The following is a 22942-nucleotide window of genomic DNA, read 5'->3' as shown; positions in this document are numbered from 1 at the left end:
TTAATGGCCTGGCTTTATTTAAATAATTTAATTTTGCCATCACATCTGCATTCTTCAGGTATGGCTTTAATTCTTTAATTACAGAAGAGCGTGCCACRGTGCTTTGCCTGATTAACAGTTGAAAATTAAGGCTGGATTGGAGTGTGTGTGGGGGGGAAGGATGTGTAAATACAGTAATAAGCATATAAAGTAGCTCAATAAGAGGTAAAAGTTTGTCTTTGACTAGGCAAATCTATCTACTTTAATGGGGTAAATCTTCAAGCCCTCATTGAGTGAAAAAGGCCCGTTAAAGTCAACCAGCCCCGTTCAGGGAAAACGCCCCTTGCTGCAGCATGTGTCCAGGCCAGGGAATAGGGGACACTGGCGCCTACCTGGAGCCCGGGAAAGCGTGTCTGTCCGAGCCCGAGACAGGAGGAAACGCTGAGATCTCCCAAACGCTTCCCAGCTCCGAGCCGAGCCCTCATAACCACCGCGCTCCGGGGAAGCCGTTCCCCCAGGGAGGGCTGCCGCTGACCGCCGGGATTTCACGCGGCATTTTCACATCGGCGGGAGCCGAGCGCGCAGGTCCTCACGCCTCGAGCCAACGCGAGCGCTGCAGAGCAGCCTCGGCAGCAGCACCCAGCCGCCAAAACCCCGGCGGAGGGGAGGGAAGGGGAAGCCTGCGCTGGGGATGGGACTGCTCAAGTCGCCTYGACACCGGGACAAGTGCCAGAAGCCGGCGCGGCTGCAGTGACTTGCACGAATTCCCAGGGAAAAAACATGTCAAGGCAGGTTTAGGGACTTGGGGAAGGAGGATGGGTCCCTTGCAAGCTGCTGGCAGCGCAGGCAAGCAGAACCTGGGGCCCTCCCTGCCCTCTCCCCACAAGCCAGGCGGATCTGGGCAAGCCTTGAGCATCCCGATGAGGAAAGGACGGTTTCCATGGAAAGCTTTGCAGAGCTCTCACTATTCATGATGAATTTTGAGAGCAGAATTGAGGTTCTGGGGTCAAGAGAAGCTGAATTCTCTAATCCAAACGGGTATTTTCAACTTCTAAAAAGGAAGAAAAAAATCCCTGGTCAGTTCAGGCAAGTGCCTTTGCCAGCAATTATCCAAGGACCAATACTGATGCCAGCTGCAGAAGATAGCTTCTCCCCTGGCTCTGTTCCCAGCCCAGCACTGAGCAGAGGTAGGCAAGTACATCAAACTGGGATGTCACCAGAGAAGAAATAAGAAGTGAAAAACTAGCAAAAAAAGCATCTGAAGGAATCAAGCATTAGAGCTCCAGTTTTCTGCATGGYGTGAATAAAAATGGCTTAGGAACGCCCCGATGCGCCATCCTCGCCGAAGGGCGGCATACTCACCCGGCCGGGGCCACGCGCAGGGCGCTTGCACCCTGCGCAGGTGCAGCAGACCTGCTGCTGCTGTTGCTTCTTGTTTGGGGGGTTTCATTCTTTCTAGGCTTATTTCTGTTTTTCTTTGATGGCTTAGTGGGTTTGTTTTACTTGTTTATATCCTAAAGAGGATTTTTGAACAATAAAGAACAGGCTAAAGAGTAAAGCTCAAAGCAAAAAGACTGGCACAAGTATGAAAAAGAAAAGCAACTACATAAAGCGTTTCAAGGGCTCTCTTCCAGCAGCTCATCCAAACTTTCTAGGGGACCACGCCTGGGAAAAGCTCGGGGACCACCCTGGCCCCCAGGTGAGCCATAGCCAGCAGCAGAGGAAGACCTGGGCCAGGCAAGGCACCAAGTGCCACCCAGCATCGCCTGGCTTTCTCAAGCCCTGCATCGTGCTGCCAAGAGCTAGTGTGAGACTAGAAAAGGTAGGAGACCTGGGTACGAGCTGAGCAGGCAAGGGATATGTTTTCTCCAGGCGACAGCTTACCCCAGAACAGCAAACTCCCGGGATCCTTGTTCCCTTCCTGCGTGGCGGGTGGTGCAGGTCACCATCGATAGCAGCTGCTCAACAGGGGGGACTCAGGTCTGCTCCTGTGACGGTGCTAGACAGAAAATGGTACAAATATAACCTTTTCCTATGTTTTTCTGTGAAGTGGAAGAGATGCTCCCGGTACGGAGGGGAAAGGAGGGCACTTTGATTTGCTCTTGGTTGCGCAGCTCCCTTCCCGGGCCACCGGGATGCATCAGCGATGGGACTCCRACCCGGCGCAAACCACCCGGCCTGAATGAAGCTGTCCTACCCCTGCCCTTGTGCGCAGTGATTTCCCGCATCGGCAGGGACGAACGTCCACGATTAACTGACCACCTCAAAGGGGAATAAAGCGGCTCAAAGAGGAAGCGGTTTAATCAGGGCTGCGGAGAGCTTGCTGCTGTCGAAGGTTGCTGATAAAGGCTACGGTACCTAACTGGGGCACACGCGCATGCACAGCCCTGGAATATTAAATCTAATGGTAAGATGATAATGATTAATTATTTCACCTGCCTACAAGGGGAATAATTTTCTCTTTACTGGAATAACTAAAACAGCTTCTCTTACACACTAATTGCACTTTGCTGTCACATAATACCTTAAACCCAAGAACTTTACACCCATTCAGCTAGTTAGGACACGGTGATGCTGGAGGGGGGCTGAAGGATTCCTCCGGGATCGCTCTGCCCTCCACTGAATGCAATCRTTTCTGGGGCTGAACGCAACAGCTGCCAAAGACCGCAGTTTGGGACAGAGAGCTGAAATATCTGGTCTGGCTGGAACAACCCGGGGAAACGGGAGGGCTGGGATTTCACCCTCTGAGCTGAATCTGGCCATAGCAAAGCTGCAGCCCTGTGCCAGCCCGCTGGGGTGGCAGCTCTCGGAGGGATCCCGGCGTGCCGGCGCTCCCGTGGCCACACGGCGCTCCCTCCTCCGGCACTGCCGCGTCTCGGTGAGCGATAAGGTGACACTCGGTCACCTCTGGGTGACACGGGAGCTGTTACACCGTGCAGGAGCACTGTGCTGGGCAGCAGGTGAAGCGAGTCCTACTTAGAGCTGTTATTTTCAAAACCCCTGGGGGATTTTTGCATGCTGAATTCACCGGCATTACTCACCTATGCAAATAAACTCCAGCCTCTTCCTTGCTCTGCTAAACACCTGCACAACGATGCTGAATTGCAGCTCTGCATAACTCCCAAGGCACTAATGCTTCCTGGACCCTCGACCACATCTGGAAAGGCTGGGGGGAGGGAGGGAGGAGAGGGCCTCGTCTGTAATTCACAGTGCAAGTACAAATGAAATGCCACATTTTTTTGTCTTCTCGAATCTGAAAAATGAATTATGCATTTTCCCCCCTAGCGCTGAACTATAAATTCTCCTTTTAGTGCTTGGAACATTTGCAAAGAGAAAAAGACACCCCAGCTTCTATTCTCCTCCCTCACTCAGATTCGTTCTCTCCCTTCCTCCCTCCAAGATGCAAAATCTCAGTTAAATAATATGAAAATAAGTCATACTTGGGTTTTTCATTTAGGTGCAGATTTACTGTAGCTGCCTCTCATCCAACAGCCCCTTGTGATGGATTTTATATCTCATCTGTTCAGGGGAGGATGTGGGGAATTTGTATAACCTCAGCATCTTCCTCGGAGATAAACCCAAGCGTGTTTATTCCAAGGCCCCAGCAATGCAGCACAACCTGCCGACTCCCTGCACGACTTCGGCAAGTCCCTCCCGGTCCTCGCTTTTCCAGGCTCCAGATAACTCCGGCACCTTTTCTACGGCCCTGAGCCCCTGGGCTCCCCATTTGCCTTCTCCAGCTGGGTTGCGAGCGCTGGGCAGGGACGGGGGTGGCCGCTGCAACGAGAGCAGCATGGAGAGTCTCTGCAGACCTGCTGGCTGTCCCCCGTCAAAGCAGGACGGCCCGTGTCCCCAAGCCAGACGCCAGCCAATGCAGCTCACAGCAGCCACACGCAGTGAGACCACAGGCGGTCCATAGCCTGCAGCGAACAGCAGTTACATGCCTGAGACCCTCAATGCAAAACTCAGCCCCTTTAGCTTCTGCTAGACAGAGGGAGTTTTCCTTTGGTGGCAATTTTTAAGGAATTTTTTCTTGCACACATGGTGAAACAGATAAATGCCCTGGCACCTGTTCTCCGGCTGCGGCATGGACATACAGAGAAGCACAGCAAGGATGCCCAGGGGCTGCAGCCGCCCAAGCTGGGCATCAGCACAGCCCTTTCCCATGTCCCTGTGCACCTATCTGCAAATGGGTCCCTGTCACCACTGTGGCAGCAGGGACACAGGGAAAGATGTGCCCAAACGCATGCATGCATTTACAGCTGGAAACACTGCTTATTTGGCAAGATAAGTGCAAAGCAGTGACGAGTATCTGCCGGGAGACTGCCCTGTTTGAGCAGCAGGGATGAACCCTAAGCAGCTACTGAACTTGAGAAAGCATCAAGTGTGTTAAAACCATGTGCCGTCTTCCTAGTCTAGCCAGGGCCAGCCGTAAACGCGAGGCCAGATTTCCAGGGGAACCGAATCGTTTCCAGAGCAGCTCCCACCGTCTCCGAAGGAGTTACGATGCTCGGCTGCCCTCTCGCCTGCGGGCTGCAGAACGGTACCTGCTTTTACACGTTTCAGGCAGCTGGGGTCATCGCAGCACCCTGCGCGGGAAAGTGTAAGGACGAGACAAGCTGGTCCGTGGCAGCCAACCCACTGCTAATACGTGCTCACCGTCTCCACTGTTACAGTCCTAGCAGCCCGAGGATTATTCCCTCTCTCGGGAAGCCCTTTTATTTTGTTATTATTATTTTATTGCCATCACCAGCAATAAAAAGCTGATTGCTTCCAACCTTTAAGAAACAAGCCAAAGAGGGTGGCTGAGTATTTTTCCGTAGGACATCCAGCTGTGATAACGCAATGAGTAAAGTTGAGCTAAGAGGCTCGGCAATTTAGCCCTACGGTGGGGCTGTCCGGTCGGAAGCCACACATCGAGGCAGAACGATCTCGCTTGCGAAAGGAAGCGGCAGCGGGCAGAGCCTGCGTCCGCATGATAAAGCCAGGGAGGGGGAGTCTTTAATTATTTATTTTTCCTGGTGCTGCTCAGGCAGAGATAAGCGCCGTGGGGGCTGGACCGGTGGCAGGGAGGCCCCAGCGCTCACCCCCGGCACTTACGGCCTGACGAGAAAGGAGCCGCAGCGGAGGCCCGAGGACAGCGCTCGCGCCTGCCCGCGATGCCYGGCCACAAGGCAAAGCGGAGCGAGGCGCTAGCGCCCCGGCTGCCTCCGACGCGCAGGGCTGCAGGCTCCGCAGGCTGGAAGAAGTTCATTTGCAACCAGCAGGCTCAAGGCACCGGACTAGACGTGCAGCAGGGGTCAAGCATCAAACCCCATCACCGTTTCCCCGCACAAAATACTCCCTGATCCTGCCCTTGACACGCGTTTTCATGAACAGCACTTTGAATTAGGAAGGAATAAGAAGTTAATTTGCTTTAACTATTTGGAGGAACCAAGATGGATTTACTGAATGCTYTTCCGTTATGGTGTATCCAGGGTGGCCACGTCAAGGCTCCTGTGCGCCCCAGCCAGGGTGACTGGGCATCCTACATCCCCCAGGGATGGACCAAGGAAGCCGGTGGGAGCTGCTGGACCCCCAGCACCAGGCACCAGGAGAGGCAGAGCCACCTCCTGCCTGTGAAACTCTGCCGGAGGTGCCAGCGCGTCTCCAGGCTGGGACGATGTGCTACGTGGCCGTCAAGTCACTGCAGGCTCTGGCGTTTAGTCATGATCTCATTTGTTTTCCGGGAATAAGGAAGTTTTCCTCGCGCAGGGTTCAAAGCCACCCATGCGAGCATCGCATGGAGGATCCACCCGCAGGAGTGTTTTTGCAGCAGTCCCATAAGGGCACGGGGAACAGCACCATATGAAACGCGCCCCAGCCACACKTAACGAAGTCAGCAGAGAGCCAGACCCGATCACGATTTAAATATTTGTCAACTCCTTGCAGTAACGAGGGAACGAAGGGAAATTGCAACCTGCTGCTAGATATTATCTTCAGAGAGAAGGGGAGATAAATCAGCTGTAAATTACTCCTTATGAATTATTACTGAGCTCTACCATTGCCCTAATCTCCAGACGCGAGTTTTTGTTCGGCAAAAAAGACTTACCCGGGGCAGATGGAGGAAGGTGTGATGGAGGGGCTGGCTGCAGGGCGGGAAGGCCAAAACGCGCCTCGATGGAAACCCGGCATTGCATCGCTCAGAGGGGCGGCAGCAGCGGCACCGCTGGCAGGCTCGGGAACAGGCGGCTCGAGCAAAGTCGCTGGCGGCTGGGCTGTGCAACGAGGCCCCGGCTCCTTTTGCCTGGCCRGGTCAGCGCGTTTGCTGCTCCGCGTCCGGAGCCTGAACGCCGGGACGTCACCTCCGTCCTCCTCCGGTGCAACCAGAAGGCGAGAAACAACCCTGACGAAACGGCATGTTTCAGACAGGCGCTGGCCCTTATCCAACTTCTACTGTATTTCCAGCAGCAAATATCCAAACAAGCCGTTAGCTCTGTGCAAGGATTTCTATTATTTTTATTTATTTATTTTTTAGGAATAGGCTTAAACTTTTCATTTGCGGGCAATAAAATAAAGAGAGCGAGTAAGCCTGGGAAGAGCTATGTACAAAGTAGGATCCCTATAACGAAATTTAAAAATTGATGAGGAAATTGGAACAATATAAACTAACGTTAACCAAGTAATTAGGCGACATCAGGGCTGCAGTTTGTCTCACGTATAAGTGGTTGTTAGACAGCTACTACCCACAAAACCTTTCTTCCTCTCTCCCTGCCTTATTTAGATGGATAAAGCACTGCGTTGGAGCGCTAAGTGGTGCAAGGGCTCAGGGCAAGGTCTCCGCGCAGGGATAAATTTCAGCTGTAACGTCCAATTGAAATCCCATTAAAATCAACTGAAAGCTTTTCCTTGACCTTAAATTGCATCGGGGACTCGCTGGCAGCACCGGCCAATTCCGTCCCCATCGCCCGGGCGAGGCGTCGAATCACCCCAGGAAAGGCTGGCGGACTGCAGCCACGACGCGCAGCCCAAAGCGCCGGCGCTGCAAAACGCCGCCCGAGCACCCACCTTCTCGACCCCGCCGTCCGCCCCTGAACTGCGATAACCCGGACCGGGGAGGGCTCCCTCTTTGTCTCAGGTGGACGGATATGAAATTTTCCCCTGCATCCAAGAAGCTGCAAGTTTCCCTGGATAAAACGGCTTGGGGAAAACTCTTCACAAGTTTTAGCACCAAATAATTTGACCCCAAACCCACATGTGTTATGAAACCATCAGTTGGTGGGAGCGGGGCAGAGGCAACCGTCTGCAGAGGGTACAACCAGGCACGAGGCAGAGTTCGGTCCGTGGACAGCAGCCRGGACGGGGCTGACGGGTGAGGAAGAGCACGTGGAGCAAAAGCCTCCGCCAGCAAAAGAGCCGTCAGTGGTGGCTGCGCAGGACAGCCCCGGCCCCGCTGCGACGCCTGCTCGGGTCCCACGCCAGCCCTGGCACCCGGTGCAGGGAGCTCGTCCTCCGCCAGCCCTCCGGCGCCCGCGCCTCGCTGCCAGCTCGTTTACCTCCGCAGTTAATTACTCCAGCATTTCATTACTCGCCTCGCTTGCTCTCTTGCTTTTTCTCCTCTAGGGACACGTGCGTTTCCAGGCGCTCCGTCGGGTCCCGCGGAGGGAAATCAGTGCCGCGCGGCCAGAACTCGCTCGGACAGCGGCTCAGCCGCCGAGGCTGCCTGCCCCGTTTTGAGTGTGAACCATCCTGCCGAAATCGCCTCCCCGCCGCGACGGAGGCCGAGCAGGGGGCTTCTGCAGCCGCTTCCATCAGATACCTGCTGGAAACATCCTGCCTCCCCGCAGCGGCAGGGCTCTCCGTCAGCCCGACTCGCGCTCTTCTCCCCGCTTCGGACCTTGGGGCGGCGCCTGCCCTCGTCCCGACGGGAGGCACGAGCTCAGCGCATCCCGCCACCGCGCATCCGTGGGCTTCCGGAGCCCGCCGCGCCTGGCAATAAAATAAATTAGCCAAGTCGCACCCTGCTGGCGCGGAGYGAGTCCGGAGGCCGAGCGAGGCAGGGCGGCTGCTTTGCCTCCCGAAATGGCTTTCCGCCGGGAGGCCGAGCTCTGCCGAACAGCGGAGGAGCCAGAGCCGTGGGCGGATCGCGCGTACGGGACACCCCTAAGAGCTAATCGCTCATTTACACAGCGCCGCGATAAATTGCTGCTAATTAGCTCTGTAAATGCTTATTGTGCTGGCTAAATTAGAACCTGCTGGAAGGGGTTAGATGTGCCAACGTGGCGTAAATGTTATTTATTTATCCCTAAGGGGGCCGTTCGGGGAACTTTCGGAAGCCCTATGAGACGGGACCTGGGCCGAGGGGCTTCTCGTTTGCAAGCTGAGCCGGAGCAGAGGCCTTCAGCACCCGTAAACGTGCAGAATAAATCCCCTTACAGAAGGCTCCAGTGCCCAGATAGCCTGARGAGGGAAAGCAGGAGGAAAACCCAGCGGGAACATGCTGCTTGGAAACCAAAGAATTACCGGCTCTAATTTAAAAGCACCGAAGCCCCCAAAGGCGCAAACAGAGCCGGCAGCCGGGGCTGGACGGCCGTCGCCCACAGCACAGTCTGGATGAGCAGCTGGGGGAACCGAACAGAACGGTGTGCCTCGTACGAGCTAGAGGCAGAAAGCACAAAAACAACCTGCTGGGAAAGCTCAATGCTCAGAGAGGTTGCGGCAATCTTTCTTCCACCAGCATCCTCCCAAATCCAACGGCMACGGCACCGTTGCCCCAGTGTTCAAAGCACAAAGGCGTCTCGGCCGTCCCGAGCGCCTGCACAGCCCCGACCCCGGGCACGACGTGTCTGCTGCAACCGCCCGGCCAGAGCAAGCCACGTCTCCCTGCCTTCCCGCCGCCCTTATTTCACGGAAGCCAAGGGAGGCCAGGCGAGGCGTGAACGAAACAAAAAAAGCGCCTGTGATTTGGAAAACATAAATAAAAGGTTAACTGAAAGCCACAGAGGGAGCATCAAACTGCAGCACYGACCGAGCGGGAGCAGAGCAGCAGCAGCATAGCGAAGGCGGCGCAACACCCTTCGTCTAAAACAAATTTTGCCCATCGGTGCCGGGACAGAAGCTAATCGCGGGAGTTGGCGGCGAGGGGGAGAGACGAGGCGTTCGGCAGGGAACGCCGGCCTAGCCGGAGCAAACTGGGGCACGCCGGGTCAAAACCGCCGGAGCTGCAGAGCAGCCTCCCTCCGCGCCAGGCGTGTATTTTCCTGCCTCCCTTGACCGCGCTGACTAGGTCTGATAAAAACCTGCTGCAGAGGCAAAATGATCAATTCTGCATATAGACAGGAATTAACTCGGAGCCCGGGGACGGGGCAGCGACAAGTAATTACTCCTCAGTCTGTCCGGAGCGGGGTCACGCGGCGAGGCCCCTACCCGGCCCGCAGCCACCCCCCTCGCGACGGGAGGAGGAGGAGAAGCAGCAACATCTCGCGTGGGAAACGCAGTAATTCAACGAGCTGCTTTTTAACGTGGTCCYGGGGACCGATGAACTGCACCGTTTTGGCAGGGGCACGCAGCTTTCTTCCAGGCTGATCGCTGCCGCAATTAAATGACTGATTTGTCGTCTGGCAGCACCTTTCTCCAGGGTTTTGCTCTGTTGCAGATGTCTCATTTTACAGCCGTGTTTTTTAAGCTGGCAAATATTTCCTTTGGAGTCAGGGCAAGAGGAGTGGAGAAGGGACGGGAGGCCCCAAGGTTGCCAGCCCCTATTCTCCCTCTCAGCAGCATCTTTCCTGCCTTCCCGGCCTCAGGCGCAGAGGGAGCCCCCGGCCGCCGAGAGCGCCCACGCGCAGGGATGGCCGCACGCTTTAGCATCCCTCCCACGGCAYCGGCAGAAGCTGATCCTTCCTCTTTGGGCTGCAATGAGGTGATTTCTAGCCTGCTCAGGAGAAGAACTGGTTATGCTTGGGCCGACATTGGAAAACGCAGTTGGAAAACCACTGCGGTGGGAACCCCCAAGATAAAACAGGTCAGACCAAAAACATGTTGTCAGGCTCCATAGGGGGAAACCAGAAATAAAAACCTGCCTTTCTATTGCTAAAAACTCAGCAACTTCAGACACTCTCTGAAAGCACAAAAGTAGATGTGTAACAACGCATTCGCTATCCCTTTGCAACTAGGAAATTCTCTGCCATTTCGATTTCCAACTTCAAGCAATGCAAATTCAGCACGAGACCCGGATCAAGGAACATTAAGAGCAGCTATCCTCCCTTGGAGGAGGTTTTGTTTTTTTCCCCAGTATCGATGTTGAGAAATAAATCACCATCTCAAGGATTTGGATTGTTTTCTAAGGATCTTGTTTAAGGACCCGTTTTCAGAGGGGCTCTGCTCATCTGCCAGCCTGGAGCTCCTGCTCCGGACACCCCCTCCTCGCCGAGGGGGAGCGCGGGAGTGACGGCAGCTGCAAGAACATCACATCTCATTAGCGCAGTGCGGGCGAGAGCAGGGCACCGAACGGGGCGGCAGGCAGATGTCGGCTCGACTCAGCTGCTCACTCGTGAAGCCCTGCAGCCCACGTCCAAGCGGGACCGTCCTCCCCGGGCGCCCACGGGCCGAGGGGGAAGGGGCCTTGCCTGAGTCCTCCATGGTCTCCTGGGACCGCGGTTGCGTGGCCGAGCCTGAAGGTTGGGGCATCCGCTCGTGAGCTCGGCCTCCGCTCCGCCGGGAGCCGAGGGGGTGGTGGAAGCCCGGGCTGGAAGAGAAGGTCAAGCAAAAGCAAACGTGCACAACCCATCTCACCTCCTGCAAATACCCCAGTTCCCCCCGCGCGCCGTCCCGCAAGCCCCATCGCCCGCCCGGGCGGTTCCGCTGCGCCCGCGGCTCCTCCAGCGCAGCCGGGAGCCTCCTGCGCCATCAGCCCACGTGCGGGGCAGCACCTGGAAGAAATCTGTGACAGCTCAGGAAAAAGGCACCAGAAAAATGTAAGAAAAGCAATGCAAAAATTTATATTTTATTTTAATTCAAAAATTTAAAATAGCTTTCAAATTCAGTAAAGTATGCCTGGACACAATGAAAAGCCTCATATACAGAGACAGATAAATTAAATTGTATATATTGCAGACAAGCCAAGTGTATGTATAGATTACATATTTACACTTTTATGTAAACCATATTTATACATTTTATTACATTTACAAAAAAAAGCTGATCTTCCACTACTGTTTACTACAATAATGAAAAAAAACATTTACATTGTGTCTTTTTTTAACTGTACAAACTTTTGCTTCATAAAAATATATCTCTGTACAAAAGAGGGATTTTTTTCTTTTTTCTTTTTTTTTTTTCCTTTTTTGTTTTGCCTTTTTTTTTGTTTTTTAACATAATGCAAATCTGCTGGGCACAAAGATGGAGGATGTCACATATCGGGTCCAAGCCAGCTTGCAAAAAAATGGAACACCCCCCCCCTCCACTTCATTTGTTGTTTGGGCAACAGTGGAAAATGATATATAATAGGTTGAAAGCAGCAAGTCTTGTTTAAGTAGAGCCTCCGTTCTCCCTACCTTGCTCTTAAAATAGCTCGCGTGCTTTTTACACACCTTGACACATGCTCCTCCTGGCTATTGCATCGGTTGAGTGGGATTCAGAAAGGTCTGAAAAGCAAATGCGGGACCTGTTATTGTTGAGCGTGGTTGTGTGTGTGTGCGCGGACACGTACCCACGGGCACATCACTCCTCCGTGCGCAACCCAACGGGCTGCCCTGCGCTGCCGCTTGCGTGCCAGCGGCTCAGCACAGTTGGCTACTGGGAGAGATTTTTCTTTAGCTCGGTGACAGCCGCCTGGAAAGATTCAGCCTCTTCTGCGGCTGTTGTGGGAAGGCTCCAAGTTGTTACGAGTTTATTGCACTGAAACAAGAAGTGCCGGGATGCTGCAGTAACCGGCGCTGGGGCACGAAGGACTGCAGAAGGGCACTGCCTTCGGGACCTGCTCTGCAAGGCAGCCCGGGCCCTACGCTGCGCTAGCGGGGCTTGGCAAAGAAAAGGAAGAAGGGGCTGTGTGAGCAGCTGGGGGTACGAATCGGAATAATTTAGGTTGGAAGGGACCTGGGGGGGGTTCCAGCATGGGCCAGGAGAGCAGACTTGGATCACGCGGTCAGGAACCGGTGACCTATTTGCAGCYAGAAGCAGAAGAGCCGGGAGCGGAGCCTGACCTCGGGTACGGCTGYGCGAACCGGAGGCAGCTCCCTGGCGGACGCAGGTGGGCGAGGGGGGAGATGCACCCTAGCCCCAGGCTCCGGCCCGGACAGCCTGGTCACGCGCCGCATGGGTCCGTGCACGCCATCGGGGGACCCCCGACGCGGGGCAGGTGCCTGCCCTTGCTCTCAAAGGGATTTACCTCCTCTGCCAGCCAGCGCTGCAAAACTGCCTCAGCCCTGCCAGCTTATTCGGCACGAGCTGGGAGAGCGCCTTGCTGCAGGACACGCTCTCGTGGCCCCGACCTGGCCCTGAGCGCCGTGCGCGTGGCCCCTTCCCCGCGGCAGCGTCCCGCTCTGGCTCGCCGTGCGCTTGCACCCACCTCTCCCGAATAAACCACAACATTTCTGCATGCTTTGGGGAGCAGAGATGGCATTTTTTGGCAGGCTGGCTGTTCGGCAAATAGGCTGTAGAACGCTGCTTATTCTAAGAGCTCTGAATAAGAGACAGAAGTAAAAAAAATAATATATATTTATATATATACACCCACGCACGCACGCACACACACACAAGTAAAAGGAAAAACAGAACAGGAAAAAGAACTACCTTGTGGTTTTCATTAGACAGAACCTCAGCTGACATTAGGTGGGGGAAAGCTAGTGTTTAAAAGAAAGCATGGACGTAACCACCACCCCGTTTCTTTTAATTCTGTTTCCCCTTCAAGTCTTCTATAGAAAAGAGCTCCTTTGTTGACTCTAATACTGCTCTAAGTGGGCTGTATTTCAGAGAGGTGCTTGACTTACAGCTTGGTAAAAYGGTACTGTTGCATTCTTTGATTCCAGCCTGGCCTACAAAAGAGCGACTCAGACCAAACAGACTAAAATCCTAAACCAACAAGAGCAGCTCTCCTCTTTATTAGAGGAGGGCAGTGTCGCCACAAAAGCATCCGTCTTTTATGAGGAAGGAAAAATGTCAAGCTGCCTTATCTGCGCTCCTGAAAGCCAAGCCAACCTTTCTGCCCCAGGGAAATAAAGCGAAGAGCTCTGGATAGAAATTAAAACTCTTATTGCATTGCCATTTGGAGGATCAATGTGGAAAGGGCAAAGGCTTTTGAATGCTTTTGGGGGGAAATCAGTATTTGTTAGAGTTATTTTTAAAGAGGTTTTTGTGCCTTCCTGTCCATCAGCAGCTTCCTTGTTGGGGTGTTTGGGTGCAGTTAAAACTGAGCGCTGTATGGAGAGGGCCAGGGATGGGCAGAGGTCTCCTTATCAGCCCTGAAAGCGGTCTCAGCTTCCAAAGAAACAACATTAAAATGAACACAGGGCAGAAGAAACCCAACAAGAATCTACAGAGGAAAGTTAAACATGGGGAAGAGGAGAAAAACTTGAAAAGTTTTGCTTCTCTTGCAGAAAAGGCCCCATCTGAAAACTTCCTCTGTAAAACCCCTGCGTTAGGCAAACCAACAAAGAACGAACCCGCAAAACCAAATACAACAAAGCAACTGCTCATCGTGTCCCACAACTGATATTTTCAATTAACCCGATCGGCATCTTGTGCAGTGCAACCCGCGTTTGCCTCTGTCGTACGAGCTCTTCCCGAAAGCACCGGGTGGTTGGTTGCACCCCACAGACCCTGCTGGTCCTTCCTGGAAAACGGCCACGCTTCTCCGCAGAGAGCAAAGAGCGGGTTGTAAGAGCCTTCACATCGCCCAACTTCCCCGGTCCCCCCACGCCGCCAGAGAGGTCTTGGCACGGGGCTGCGAGCCGCCGGGAGGCCGGGAAGGAGGAGCGGGCCAGAGCATTCCCTTTGGTGCGCCTGGCCACGGCGCGGGCCGAGACGACGCAGGGCACCTGCAGTCTCTCGGAGTCAACGCAAAGTCCAACAAGGTGCAGCAGCTTCTCCACAGCCTCGRCAAGGTCGGGAGGAGGGAGATGGAGAGGGGAGAGAACGGATGGAGACCGGTGAGGTGAAACACGATGGTCGACTAGATACCCACCCCGGAGGAGTCTGGGACCACGGGAAAGGAGGGGGAGAGAGAAAGAAACAGCTTGTTACTATGCACGGAAACACTGGCAAAGCCTGCAAGAGCTTCTTTACGGACTAAAAACTTTCCAGTCTAGAAGTGGCCATTAGGGCCACAGGGGGCTTTTATGACACGAAGTTATTCTTCTGTGCCCAGGCAGTAAAACATTAAAACCCCCATGCTGCTTTAACTCCCTCCGACCACTGCGCAAAACACCTTGCTGGGCTCACACGGTGAACGATCCCCTGGAGACTTGGCTTTTCCTTGCCTACCTGGCGACTGCTCTCCTCGCAGGGTTATCTAGGGGCTGGCCCACGGCCCGGCTCGCAGCGAGCATCTCACACCCAGATGCGTTTTGCATCTCTCGCCCCAGGGAGAGATCTCGTGGGCAAACAGTGCTCGTTTGCACCACTGCTTCGGTCCAGCTCACAGGACAACTTCTAAAAGGGACAAATACGAGGCTCTGTACAGCCTGCACATAAGATCAAGGTGCCATCTGGGCACGCTGCCTCGTCGAGGCCATGGTAGCAGCATGGACACCCACTCATCAGCCAACCGGGATTTTAATCATGGCCAGCGTGGCTCAGGATGGGAGAGCGGCTGCGCCGGCACGGCGGCGCGCTGCCTTTTGGCCCACTCACCGCGCGAGGGGACGAGTGCTATACAGCTGTGCACACGGTGCTGACTGTGAACTCCGTCTCGTTGGCCATGATGTCCGTGGGCTGCAGGTTTCGGTCATACATCGGGTTTTCAAATGTTGCTCGGACGTTGGTGTTTTCATGGCCTGCGTAGCCATTGAACGGGACTTTTGGTCTTCTCCTGCAGGATGCCAGAGAGAAAACCCAAAGAGGTCATGGCCACTCCTGCTGTAGCCACAGCAAAGCACTGCCAGGCCTAAAGAAAAAGCTGCTTTTGAAGGAGGTAGGACACCTGGGGTAAGGCAGAAGGGACCTACAGCAAATCTTCCTATAGAGCTGCAGCACAGGAAGCTCTCCAGGCTTTGGTATAGCCCTGAGCATGCTCCCTCTGCAGAGTAGCCAATGCACACAGTCCTTCGCAGCATTTCCCAGCAGTGCATCGATCACGAGACATAACTAATTTACAACATACGCAAAGCCATCGCGAATGCTGAAGTATGAAATTTGCTTTGCCTTATCTTACTTGATGTCGCTACAAATCTTATTAGTGGTCATAAAGACGACAAAATTCTCCTAACACTCTCTCCCCTCCACGCATGCTCCCTCCATTATTTTTTCACCTCCTGAATTAAAAGAGAACTAGGGGGTTACCCTCAAGCCAAGAGCACAAATATTTCTGTCAGCTCCCTTAACTTATTTCACTTACTGGCATCATTCCTGACACCTACCTGTGTTTGTAGAGATAAAGCACAAACCCTGCAATAATCAGGGCGATGAAAGGCACAAGAATGGCAGCTGCCACAGAACTGCTGTTTGATGCAAAATGGTGTCCTATCGATTCTGGATCGTTTTCAATCATGCTGATGTCTGAAACACAACACAAATAAACACATTTCACACCAAAGCTGCAAGAAACGTGGCTTGCTTGAGTTACGGGTTACATCTTCAACGAGAGAACAAGACAGTTGCAAGTGTTGCTGTAAAAGATAATCAAAGCTTCCAAGTCACATGCAGAATGGTTTGGAGATCTAGCCTAGTTTGGGAATCATAATTTATCTAAAAGTAAAATTAAATAGAGCTGTAAACATTTATTTTTCAAAAATATGGTTACTTGGAAACTTAAAGTTGGGCTTTAAGGGAGACTTCCAAAGGCTGGAATAAAGCGCAACTAATTCTCTATAAAGGTGACAAGACTCAGGGGTCAGATTCCAAGACTCCTAACAGATCTAAGAGCTCAAGTCACATTCTAAGAGAGATTTAGGAGCTTAGACCTTGGGTAGTTTAAGCTTTCATGTGCCTCAGTGATTTCTGAAAGTGAAATGGAAATGCTTTCTGTAGTAGTAATAGGTCTTGGGTGCTTAGGTGAGACATCTAGTAGCATGAAAACAACAGATGGTGTTTGTGCCTCCAAAGCTCTTACCCTCTTTGAATAGAAACTTGTTTATTTAAATTTCTCACTTAAGCCCCCAAGCTAAAAATGCTTTTGTTAAGTTGTATTGTTTGTCTCCCCCAAATCTTGTGTTATCCAAGTCAAGGAAGGGTTTAGTCCCTCTTGTCAGAATCTCCAAATGTTTAATGCATTTAGTGTTTAAACACAAGCCAGGGCAAAGCTGCTGCAACCACTGTGGAAATACCAGCAATTGGGATTCCCCCCCATCCCGAGCCACATGACAAGCGCAGTGTCAAATGAGGCAGAGGCGATGGCACCTCTCCCCCTGCACCCCTGCAGGATAAGCTTCACCTGGAACAGGGTGTACGGTGCTGGTGGCCCACRAACGGGCGCAGAGGAGGACACAGGAAGGCTGGGGAAGCCTCCCAAGGAGAGAGAAAAGGCCAAGGTTACAACGTCCAACCCCACCACTCAAGCCAGCAGCACCACAGGATTTTCCACCTGCTGCAGACTCGGCCCAGCAGGGCTGAGAATTAAAGCCAGGGACAGCAAAACTGCTTCAAGTTTGAAAACTTCTACTACCACCAAAATCCAGCTTTCAGCAATCAAGGCAAAAAAGAGTAATCAGAGAAAGCTTACCAAGTCTCTGAAGGCCAAACTGCCCGAACCCTTTGCCGCGCACAAAGCCCTGGTACACAAACGTGCCGCTTGATGACTCTGATGAGACCTGTAATGACAGAGGCCAGAGATTAATGGATTTTTCAACATTTTCCTGGCTTGTTAGCACCCGTCTTGTCCCTGGGCCCTGTATCTGCTCACAGTTACAGATATGATTGTCCACATAAAAAACATTTTACAATAATTACAGAGACTTTCTCAGCAGTCATGCCTCTAAATCTCACTAGGAATACCAGTGCCTAGGGAGACATAAGCGTGGTAGAGGGATTCTGGAGGTCTGGGAAGTGTTTGCATGTGTGCACTAGATCCCATATGAAAATGCAGACTGGCACTAAGTAGTTCACAGTTAAATGACAGAAAAAAATCTAGGGCATAAAACAGAGCAAACGAACTATTCTAAGCTCTTTTAAGGTGCTGTTTGCCACAGCACATGAAGTTTGGCTGTTAGCTCCCAATAACAGCTCCAGCAACACAGCAGCTGGRCTTTGCTCAAGACCTTACTCTAACCAACTGCTTATGAGCAGTTGTTGTTCCATTTCCACAGTCTCTTTCAATTTTATGCACAGCATCAATTTAATTCAATTGCACAGAAAACTGTGGTATTTTTCAAAAAGTCCAACTGTCCAACTAGTTAAGACTCTCAATTCTCAGGGGGAAAAAATCCTGTTTGCAATAAGCTACAGACCATATTKCTGATTCAAAAGGGATAGCAATGGCTCTGGGCTACAAGTGGCCAGGGGTCAATGAGATGCACACTTCTTCTCAGCTCCAGTGGGTCTCTTAAGGGCATGGGAAGTTACCAGACACAGAAATTGGGGTGAAAAGTTCACTCCGTGAGGGGAAGATTAGCTCTTCTAGCTCGATATTTAACAGACATAAAATGCTAAAGTGGAATTAGTCATGTTGGTTCCTCCTTTAGTGCTGAGTTACAGATTTAAAAACACGGGGCAATTGGAAAACACACAGCTGCAAGGGAGCAGGGAAGAGCTGACTGCTCATGCAGTGTTACCTCGTGTGCTGGGAGCCTGTCCCACCTACCCACCCACCCCGCAGGCCGGCAGGTCGCTGGAGGATAACAGCCTAATACTGCTCCCAGCTACTTTGTGCATGATGTGCTCGTGCACTTACGTGTCCATCTAGAGCCCATTTATCGTTTTTGAACTTGTTGACGAAGATCTCCACTGGCCCCGTTATCTGATAAACCTGGAGAAGCAGGTGCACATCTTCTTTTTTGTAAATGCCTGGAAAATATGCGATTTTTAATCATTAGATCACAAAAAAAAACCCATTTGGGTTCAAAGTAATTAACTTTCTACCTGAGGGAATAGAGAAACCAGCTTATCTTCTTAGAGCAGGCAACAACTCCTGTAGACCTACCACTGGGAAGCACCAGGAAACGGACCACAGAAACACAACCCTTTGTGTCCCATCCCACCCCAGCACTGGATATTCAAGATATTTTGCACATGGGAAGAGACTCAACTGTTAATGTTTCGCTAATGTTACTGGATCGGCAACAGCGTGGTGCTCCACAGAGGACAGGGACAAGGGTACTCAGGCCATTTAATCTTGTTTGTATTTAACTACAAGTCTGCCACTCCAGCATAAAGGGAACAAGCTATGGACTGCCCGGAGCTGCTTTCAGGTGGAGTCAAAGCAAACCCAGGTACATGATTCTGTTCATTTTAGTCCAGTCAAAGATCAGACTCCAAAACTGGGTGGTTCTGTCAAGCTCTGTCAAGCAATCAACATAATTCAGGTAACAGAGCACAGTGTCCTTTGCTTTGGGATGCCGCTTATCAAAGGTGAATGATGTGACAACACCGTGAGTGTAATTCCCCAGAAACCGCCGGTGTCAGATCCTTACCAGACAGCTGGAGCTCCACACCACTGTGGTCTATCAACGTGGCATTGACTTTACTGGTGGCAGGGTCGAAGCTAGTGACAGACAGCATTGCAGGCTGCTTTTTCCCCATGTACTCATAGGAGCCTTTCCAAAGGGAATTCCTTGCAAACACATCTGCAGGCACTAGACACCACAGCAATTGGGCATGGAAAGAAACAAGAGCATGGCCACTTATTTTTATTTTTCAGGAATCAGAACAAATTTCTTTCTTCCCCAATTCACAAATATGTATTTAAATATCTCAGATCCCACCCACTCTCTCTCTGCTTTTTCATCAGCGCGTACAAAAGGAAAAGAGGAGAACAAACAAGCTGATGACATTAATTTTGTTGTTTTGACAAAAAAAAGCCTTCAAAGTTTTAAAAACAAACAAAAACCAAAAATAGGTTCTTAGGAAAAGTTAAAAAAAAAAAGTTTCAAAAAGGCTCTAATCTAAAGCATCGTGGAGGACTAGAGTTTCAGGGGCGCCCTGGGGAGGCCAGCGGACGTTGGTGCCCGGCTCCCTCGAGGCCCCTGCCCGTTCTCTGGCGGAGCACGAACGAACGGGCCGRGGCACACGGCTGCTTTCGCCCCACGGTTTTAAGACCTGCAGGGAACAACCAGGTTTCTGCGCGCTCTGACGCTGGAGCGGGCGGGAGGGGACGGCACCGGTAATTTCCGTGGGGCAGGTCTAAGATCTCATCCTCCAGCTCCCTCCGGACGAAAAGCCCGGTGACGGTACCTGACACCTTGGCGAGCGGCGGGTCCCGCGCAGTGCCCACCGGCCTCCCGCTGGGCCGGACATCCGCTGAAAGAGAAGGACAAACCCATAACTGATCAATATTGCGGCATCTAAGACCGCTGAGACATTTCTCCTGTGGTAGTGCCGACACAGGGAAGCCTCTGTAGGCTTGTCAGTATAGGAAATACGGGCTGATACAGGCTGGCCAGCACGGGGTTACGGCGCTCAGAGCTTTTACCGAGGCAAATGGGTGGCTTCCCTGTCCAGCTGCCATCTGCTTTGCAGGTTCGATGCTCGGAGCCTCCCGTGAGGTAGAAGCCGCTCTGGCAGGAATAGATCAAAGTGTAGCCCAGAGATGGCAAATCCAGAGCGCCGACGTTGGCGTGGGAGGGGGTCTCCGGCTGTTTACAGTGATGAGCTGAAAGGACAGGAAAAACGGACATGAGAGAGACCGTCCGCACACACACAGAAAGGCAGAAGAACGACACCGACGACGTCAGCAGGGCCAGAATTCACTTCAAAGAGCTTTTTCAGAAAAAGCTTTCTCCGATCATTGAGGGAGACCCTGCCATGCTTGGATTTTTCCCAGCCGGATGAATTAATGAGACCATTTCCCTTGCCTCGCTGGCTAGATTGCTCTTTCTGCCTAAAGCTCTCAGGGGATCCCTCATTCAGTTCCAGCTTTCATGAACTGAAAATCAGGCTCTGTTATCTCCCACCTTTAAAGGAAAAAAACCTCGTAACTAAACGATGCTGAAGATCTTGTGTCTGACACAGGTAAGAGAAGAAAATTCCATTTACCCTCCTGAAGCTGAGCAGAAGCCTGAACTTCTTGTGGTCAAATGGTTACAGCTGCCTCCAAGCAGGGGAAAAAAMCCCTTTTTTAATGCCTGCCTTTGTAAACGTACTTAGAAAGACCAGGAAAGGAGACTGGGCAGCTACCCTCATCCCTCCTCTTAACCTTGACCCCAACACTGTGCCCCAGGTGGAAAGCTGCCCGCCGGCAAAGCTGCGCTGAGCTACCTTCACAGCACATCAAGGTCCAGTAGGTAAAGTCAGTGAGTCAAGTGGGGGTGAGGATGCACCTGCTTTTTTTAAAGCCTCTCTTCGCAGGATGGGTGCTTACTAATGATTTGCACCTGCCTGTCAATAGGATCACAGAGTAAGTCCTCGGAAGTGTGCAAGAGTCATAAATTCCTATAATTGCTCACTAGCTTTTGGGATTTGGCCCGCAGAAATCTAAGATCAGCTTGTCCAGCTCCCTGCCACCAGAGAGAGCACGTGCACGCCCTGCTCTGTCAGGTCCTGTTGTAAACGTGCCACCGTTTTCCTTGAGAAGTTACAACACAAAGCTAATAAATCATATATAGGCAGGAAGCTCCCTCTCACCCACACTGTAAATTTCCCCTTTCTGTAGCTCTCAAACTGCTCATGAATGAAAGCAAATCCTCAGCAGCCTTCATGAGGTATTATCTACATCCTCATTTTACAGGGGATGAAATATAAAACCCAGAAAGCCCGAGAGACTAACCCCAACTCGCACAGTCTTAAAGCAGTATCTCGCTGTCCCGGCTCCAAGCCCGCAGCCCTAGTCAGGAGACGACAGTTCAGCTTTGCATTAGCAGCAACTGCATCTAATTCTGCCCTTCCACGCTGCAGACGGAGGAAGCTTTGCAGAAAACCTAAAGCCAACAACTCAGTCGCTCTCGCTAGCGTGAGTAAGCCAAAAACACATCATCTCTTTCAATGCACCTAGCAACAGAAGCAAAACCCCACTTAAATCCACAGCTGTTTCTTCATCTCTGCAGTCTTCCAGTTCAGCAGACAGAGAGGCAAGGCTGTGAGCCGGGGTCACGCTCACGTTACCACGGCAAGCAGAGGGGGTAGCTGCCTTCCTCTGCAGCTGCCCCCTCTCCCCGGTGCTGCTGGTAAGAAACGTTAAAGGCTGGCCCCTGCGTTGGGCTGCCCGACGGGGCTGCTCGCAGCAGCTGGAGCGATAGGGTTTGCTAACCGAAATACATCTCACCCATAAACCATCTCACAAGGGAGAGGGAGAAGCATTTTAATACTTACGATAAGATGATATAGAGGCCACAATGGATATTACAGCTTAAATACATTAAATTAAATTCCTTTTGCTATAGCAAGGAAAAGATGATGGACAGCTTGAAAGAAAGAGCAACAAGCTATTAAAGACCAGGAGGAACATCCCTCTGCTGGAGAGGCCTTCTGGCTAAATGTTAACCTTAGTCCCTGGAGTGTGAGCTCACATCTTTGCCATCAAACACGGTTTCAGAAACACAAAACAAAGCCTCACCTCAAATTGCCTCTCTAAGGAGGRACAAGTAATAATCTACCCAAATTCAAAACCGGCTGCTGGTATAGTCAAGTTGACTGACTGTGTGATCCCCCTTTTCTTCAAGGATATGGTCTTTGAGAGCCCTCCCACAAAATTACCACCTCTGAAGAGCCAGCTATTCCCACGGTGAAGCACAGCGACAACAGAACAAGGCAACAGCATGGTCAAAGGCACCTGCTGTCCTCGATAAAACTTCTCCCAACACTTACGGACACAGTCCGGCTGCACGCCGCTCCACGTCAGGTTGGGGAGGCAGGTCCTGGTGGTCGATCCCTGGAGCAGGTATCCTTTCTGACACTTGAAAAGAATTATGCTTCCCACCTGTTTCAATAGGAGACAAAACACCAAACCTTCCAGTGTAACRTAATTCACCCAGGCTTACAATAAAATACATATAGTTTTTCCTCTTCTATATACTGAAAAGGGGAGTTACCTGCTTTCTATGCTTACCACTCTGCCAGAATCTAGTATCAAGAAAGCTGTCAGAGCCCTTGGAAAACTGCTGCCTTTGTTAACTGTGCACAGAGTTGCTTCATTAGCAACACAGGCAAGGCTTTAATGTCATATAAATACACCCAAATTAGCATCAGACACAGGTGATATTTGGAAATGGCTGAAATTTTTGTCAGAAGGGATATTCAAAATAACTAGTAAAACCAAACATCCTTCACTCATATTGTAAATGCCAATTTGGATTGTGAATGGTGAAAAGGATCACAAAACCTGACAACTGACTTTTCAGCATTTTTGAGGTATATTTACTTTCTGAAGACTGTTTACTTTTTGCGTTTTGTTTCAATAAAATAATGAAGATGGATTTGTCAGTCTCACTTTCTGCTTCAAACGGGTTGGCACTATGATGCTGTTTGGCTTTGATCCACGTTATTTTAAACTGGTTTATGCTTTAAAACCAGAATATGCTGAAAATAAAAACGCCAAGTAGGGCTTGAAGCATCTTGTCTGTCCTCCCTAGCGAGGCTGTACCATGCACATGGTACCACTTCCTCGCAGGCCCCGCGGTCAGGTTTTATCACACACTGGCTCCTGGAGACTCTCGTTGGCGGCTGAGGTCCCTCCGTACCACAT

The 22942-nt window shown here is 51.7% G+C and overlaps 1 protein-coding gene and 1 long non-coding RNA gene across 2 annotated transcripts in view; both read right to left on the bottom strand.

The window, feature by feature from the left end:
* Positions 1 to 330: 330 nt before the first annotated feature.
* Positions 331 to 4632, bottom strand: LOC112975622. Its single transcript, XR_003256680.1, has 4 exons — positions 4527 to 4632; positions 3021 to 3145; positions 1864 to 1978; positions 331 to 1030 (listed from the first exon to the last, which is right to left on the bottom strand). It is a non-coding gene; the product is annotated as an uncharacterized LOC112975622 (long non-coding RNA).
* An 8527-nt stretch (positions 4633 to 13159) lies between these two features.
* CSMD2 (CUB and Sushi multiple domains 2) overlaps positions 13160 to 22942 on the bottom strand; it is a 331313-nt gene continuing 321530 nt past the window's right edge. The window contains exons 63-71 of the mRNA XM_026086083.1: positions 22066 to 22177; positions 19736 to 19915; positions 19498 to 19563; positions 18738 to 18899; positions 17999 to 18111; positions 16832 to 16919; positions 15531 to 15669; positions 14806 to 14983; positions 13160 to 14148 (exon numbers count right to left, since the gene is read on the bottom strand). Of these exons, the coding sequence (XP_025941868.1) occupies positions 14824 to 14983; positions 15531 to 15669; positions 16832 to 16919; positions 17999 to 18111; positions 18738 to 18899; positions 19498 to 19563; positions 19736 to 19915; positions 22066 to 22177 (1020 nt within the window). The 3' untranslated portion in view covers positions 13160 to 14148; positions 14806 to 14823. The remainder of the gene's footprint in view (positions 14149 to 14805; positions 14984 to 15530; positions 15670 to 16831; positions 16920 to 17998; positions 18112 to 18737; positions 18900 to 19497; positions 19564 to 19735; positions 19916 to 22065; positions 22178 to 22942) is intronic.

Source organism: Apteryx rowi, unplaced genomic scaffold (assembly GCF_003343035.1).
Source record: "Apteryx rowi isolate R43461 unplaced genomic scaffold, aptRow1 scaffold_68, whole genome shotgun sequence".
NCBI classification, from domain to species: Eukaryota; Metazoa; Chordata; class Aves; order Apterygiformes; family Apterygidae; genus Apteryx; species Apteryx rowi.
The sequence above is the reverse complement of the archived record's forward strand: the minus strand, read 5'-3'. Positions and strand labels throughout refer to the sequence as shown.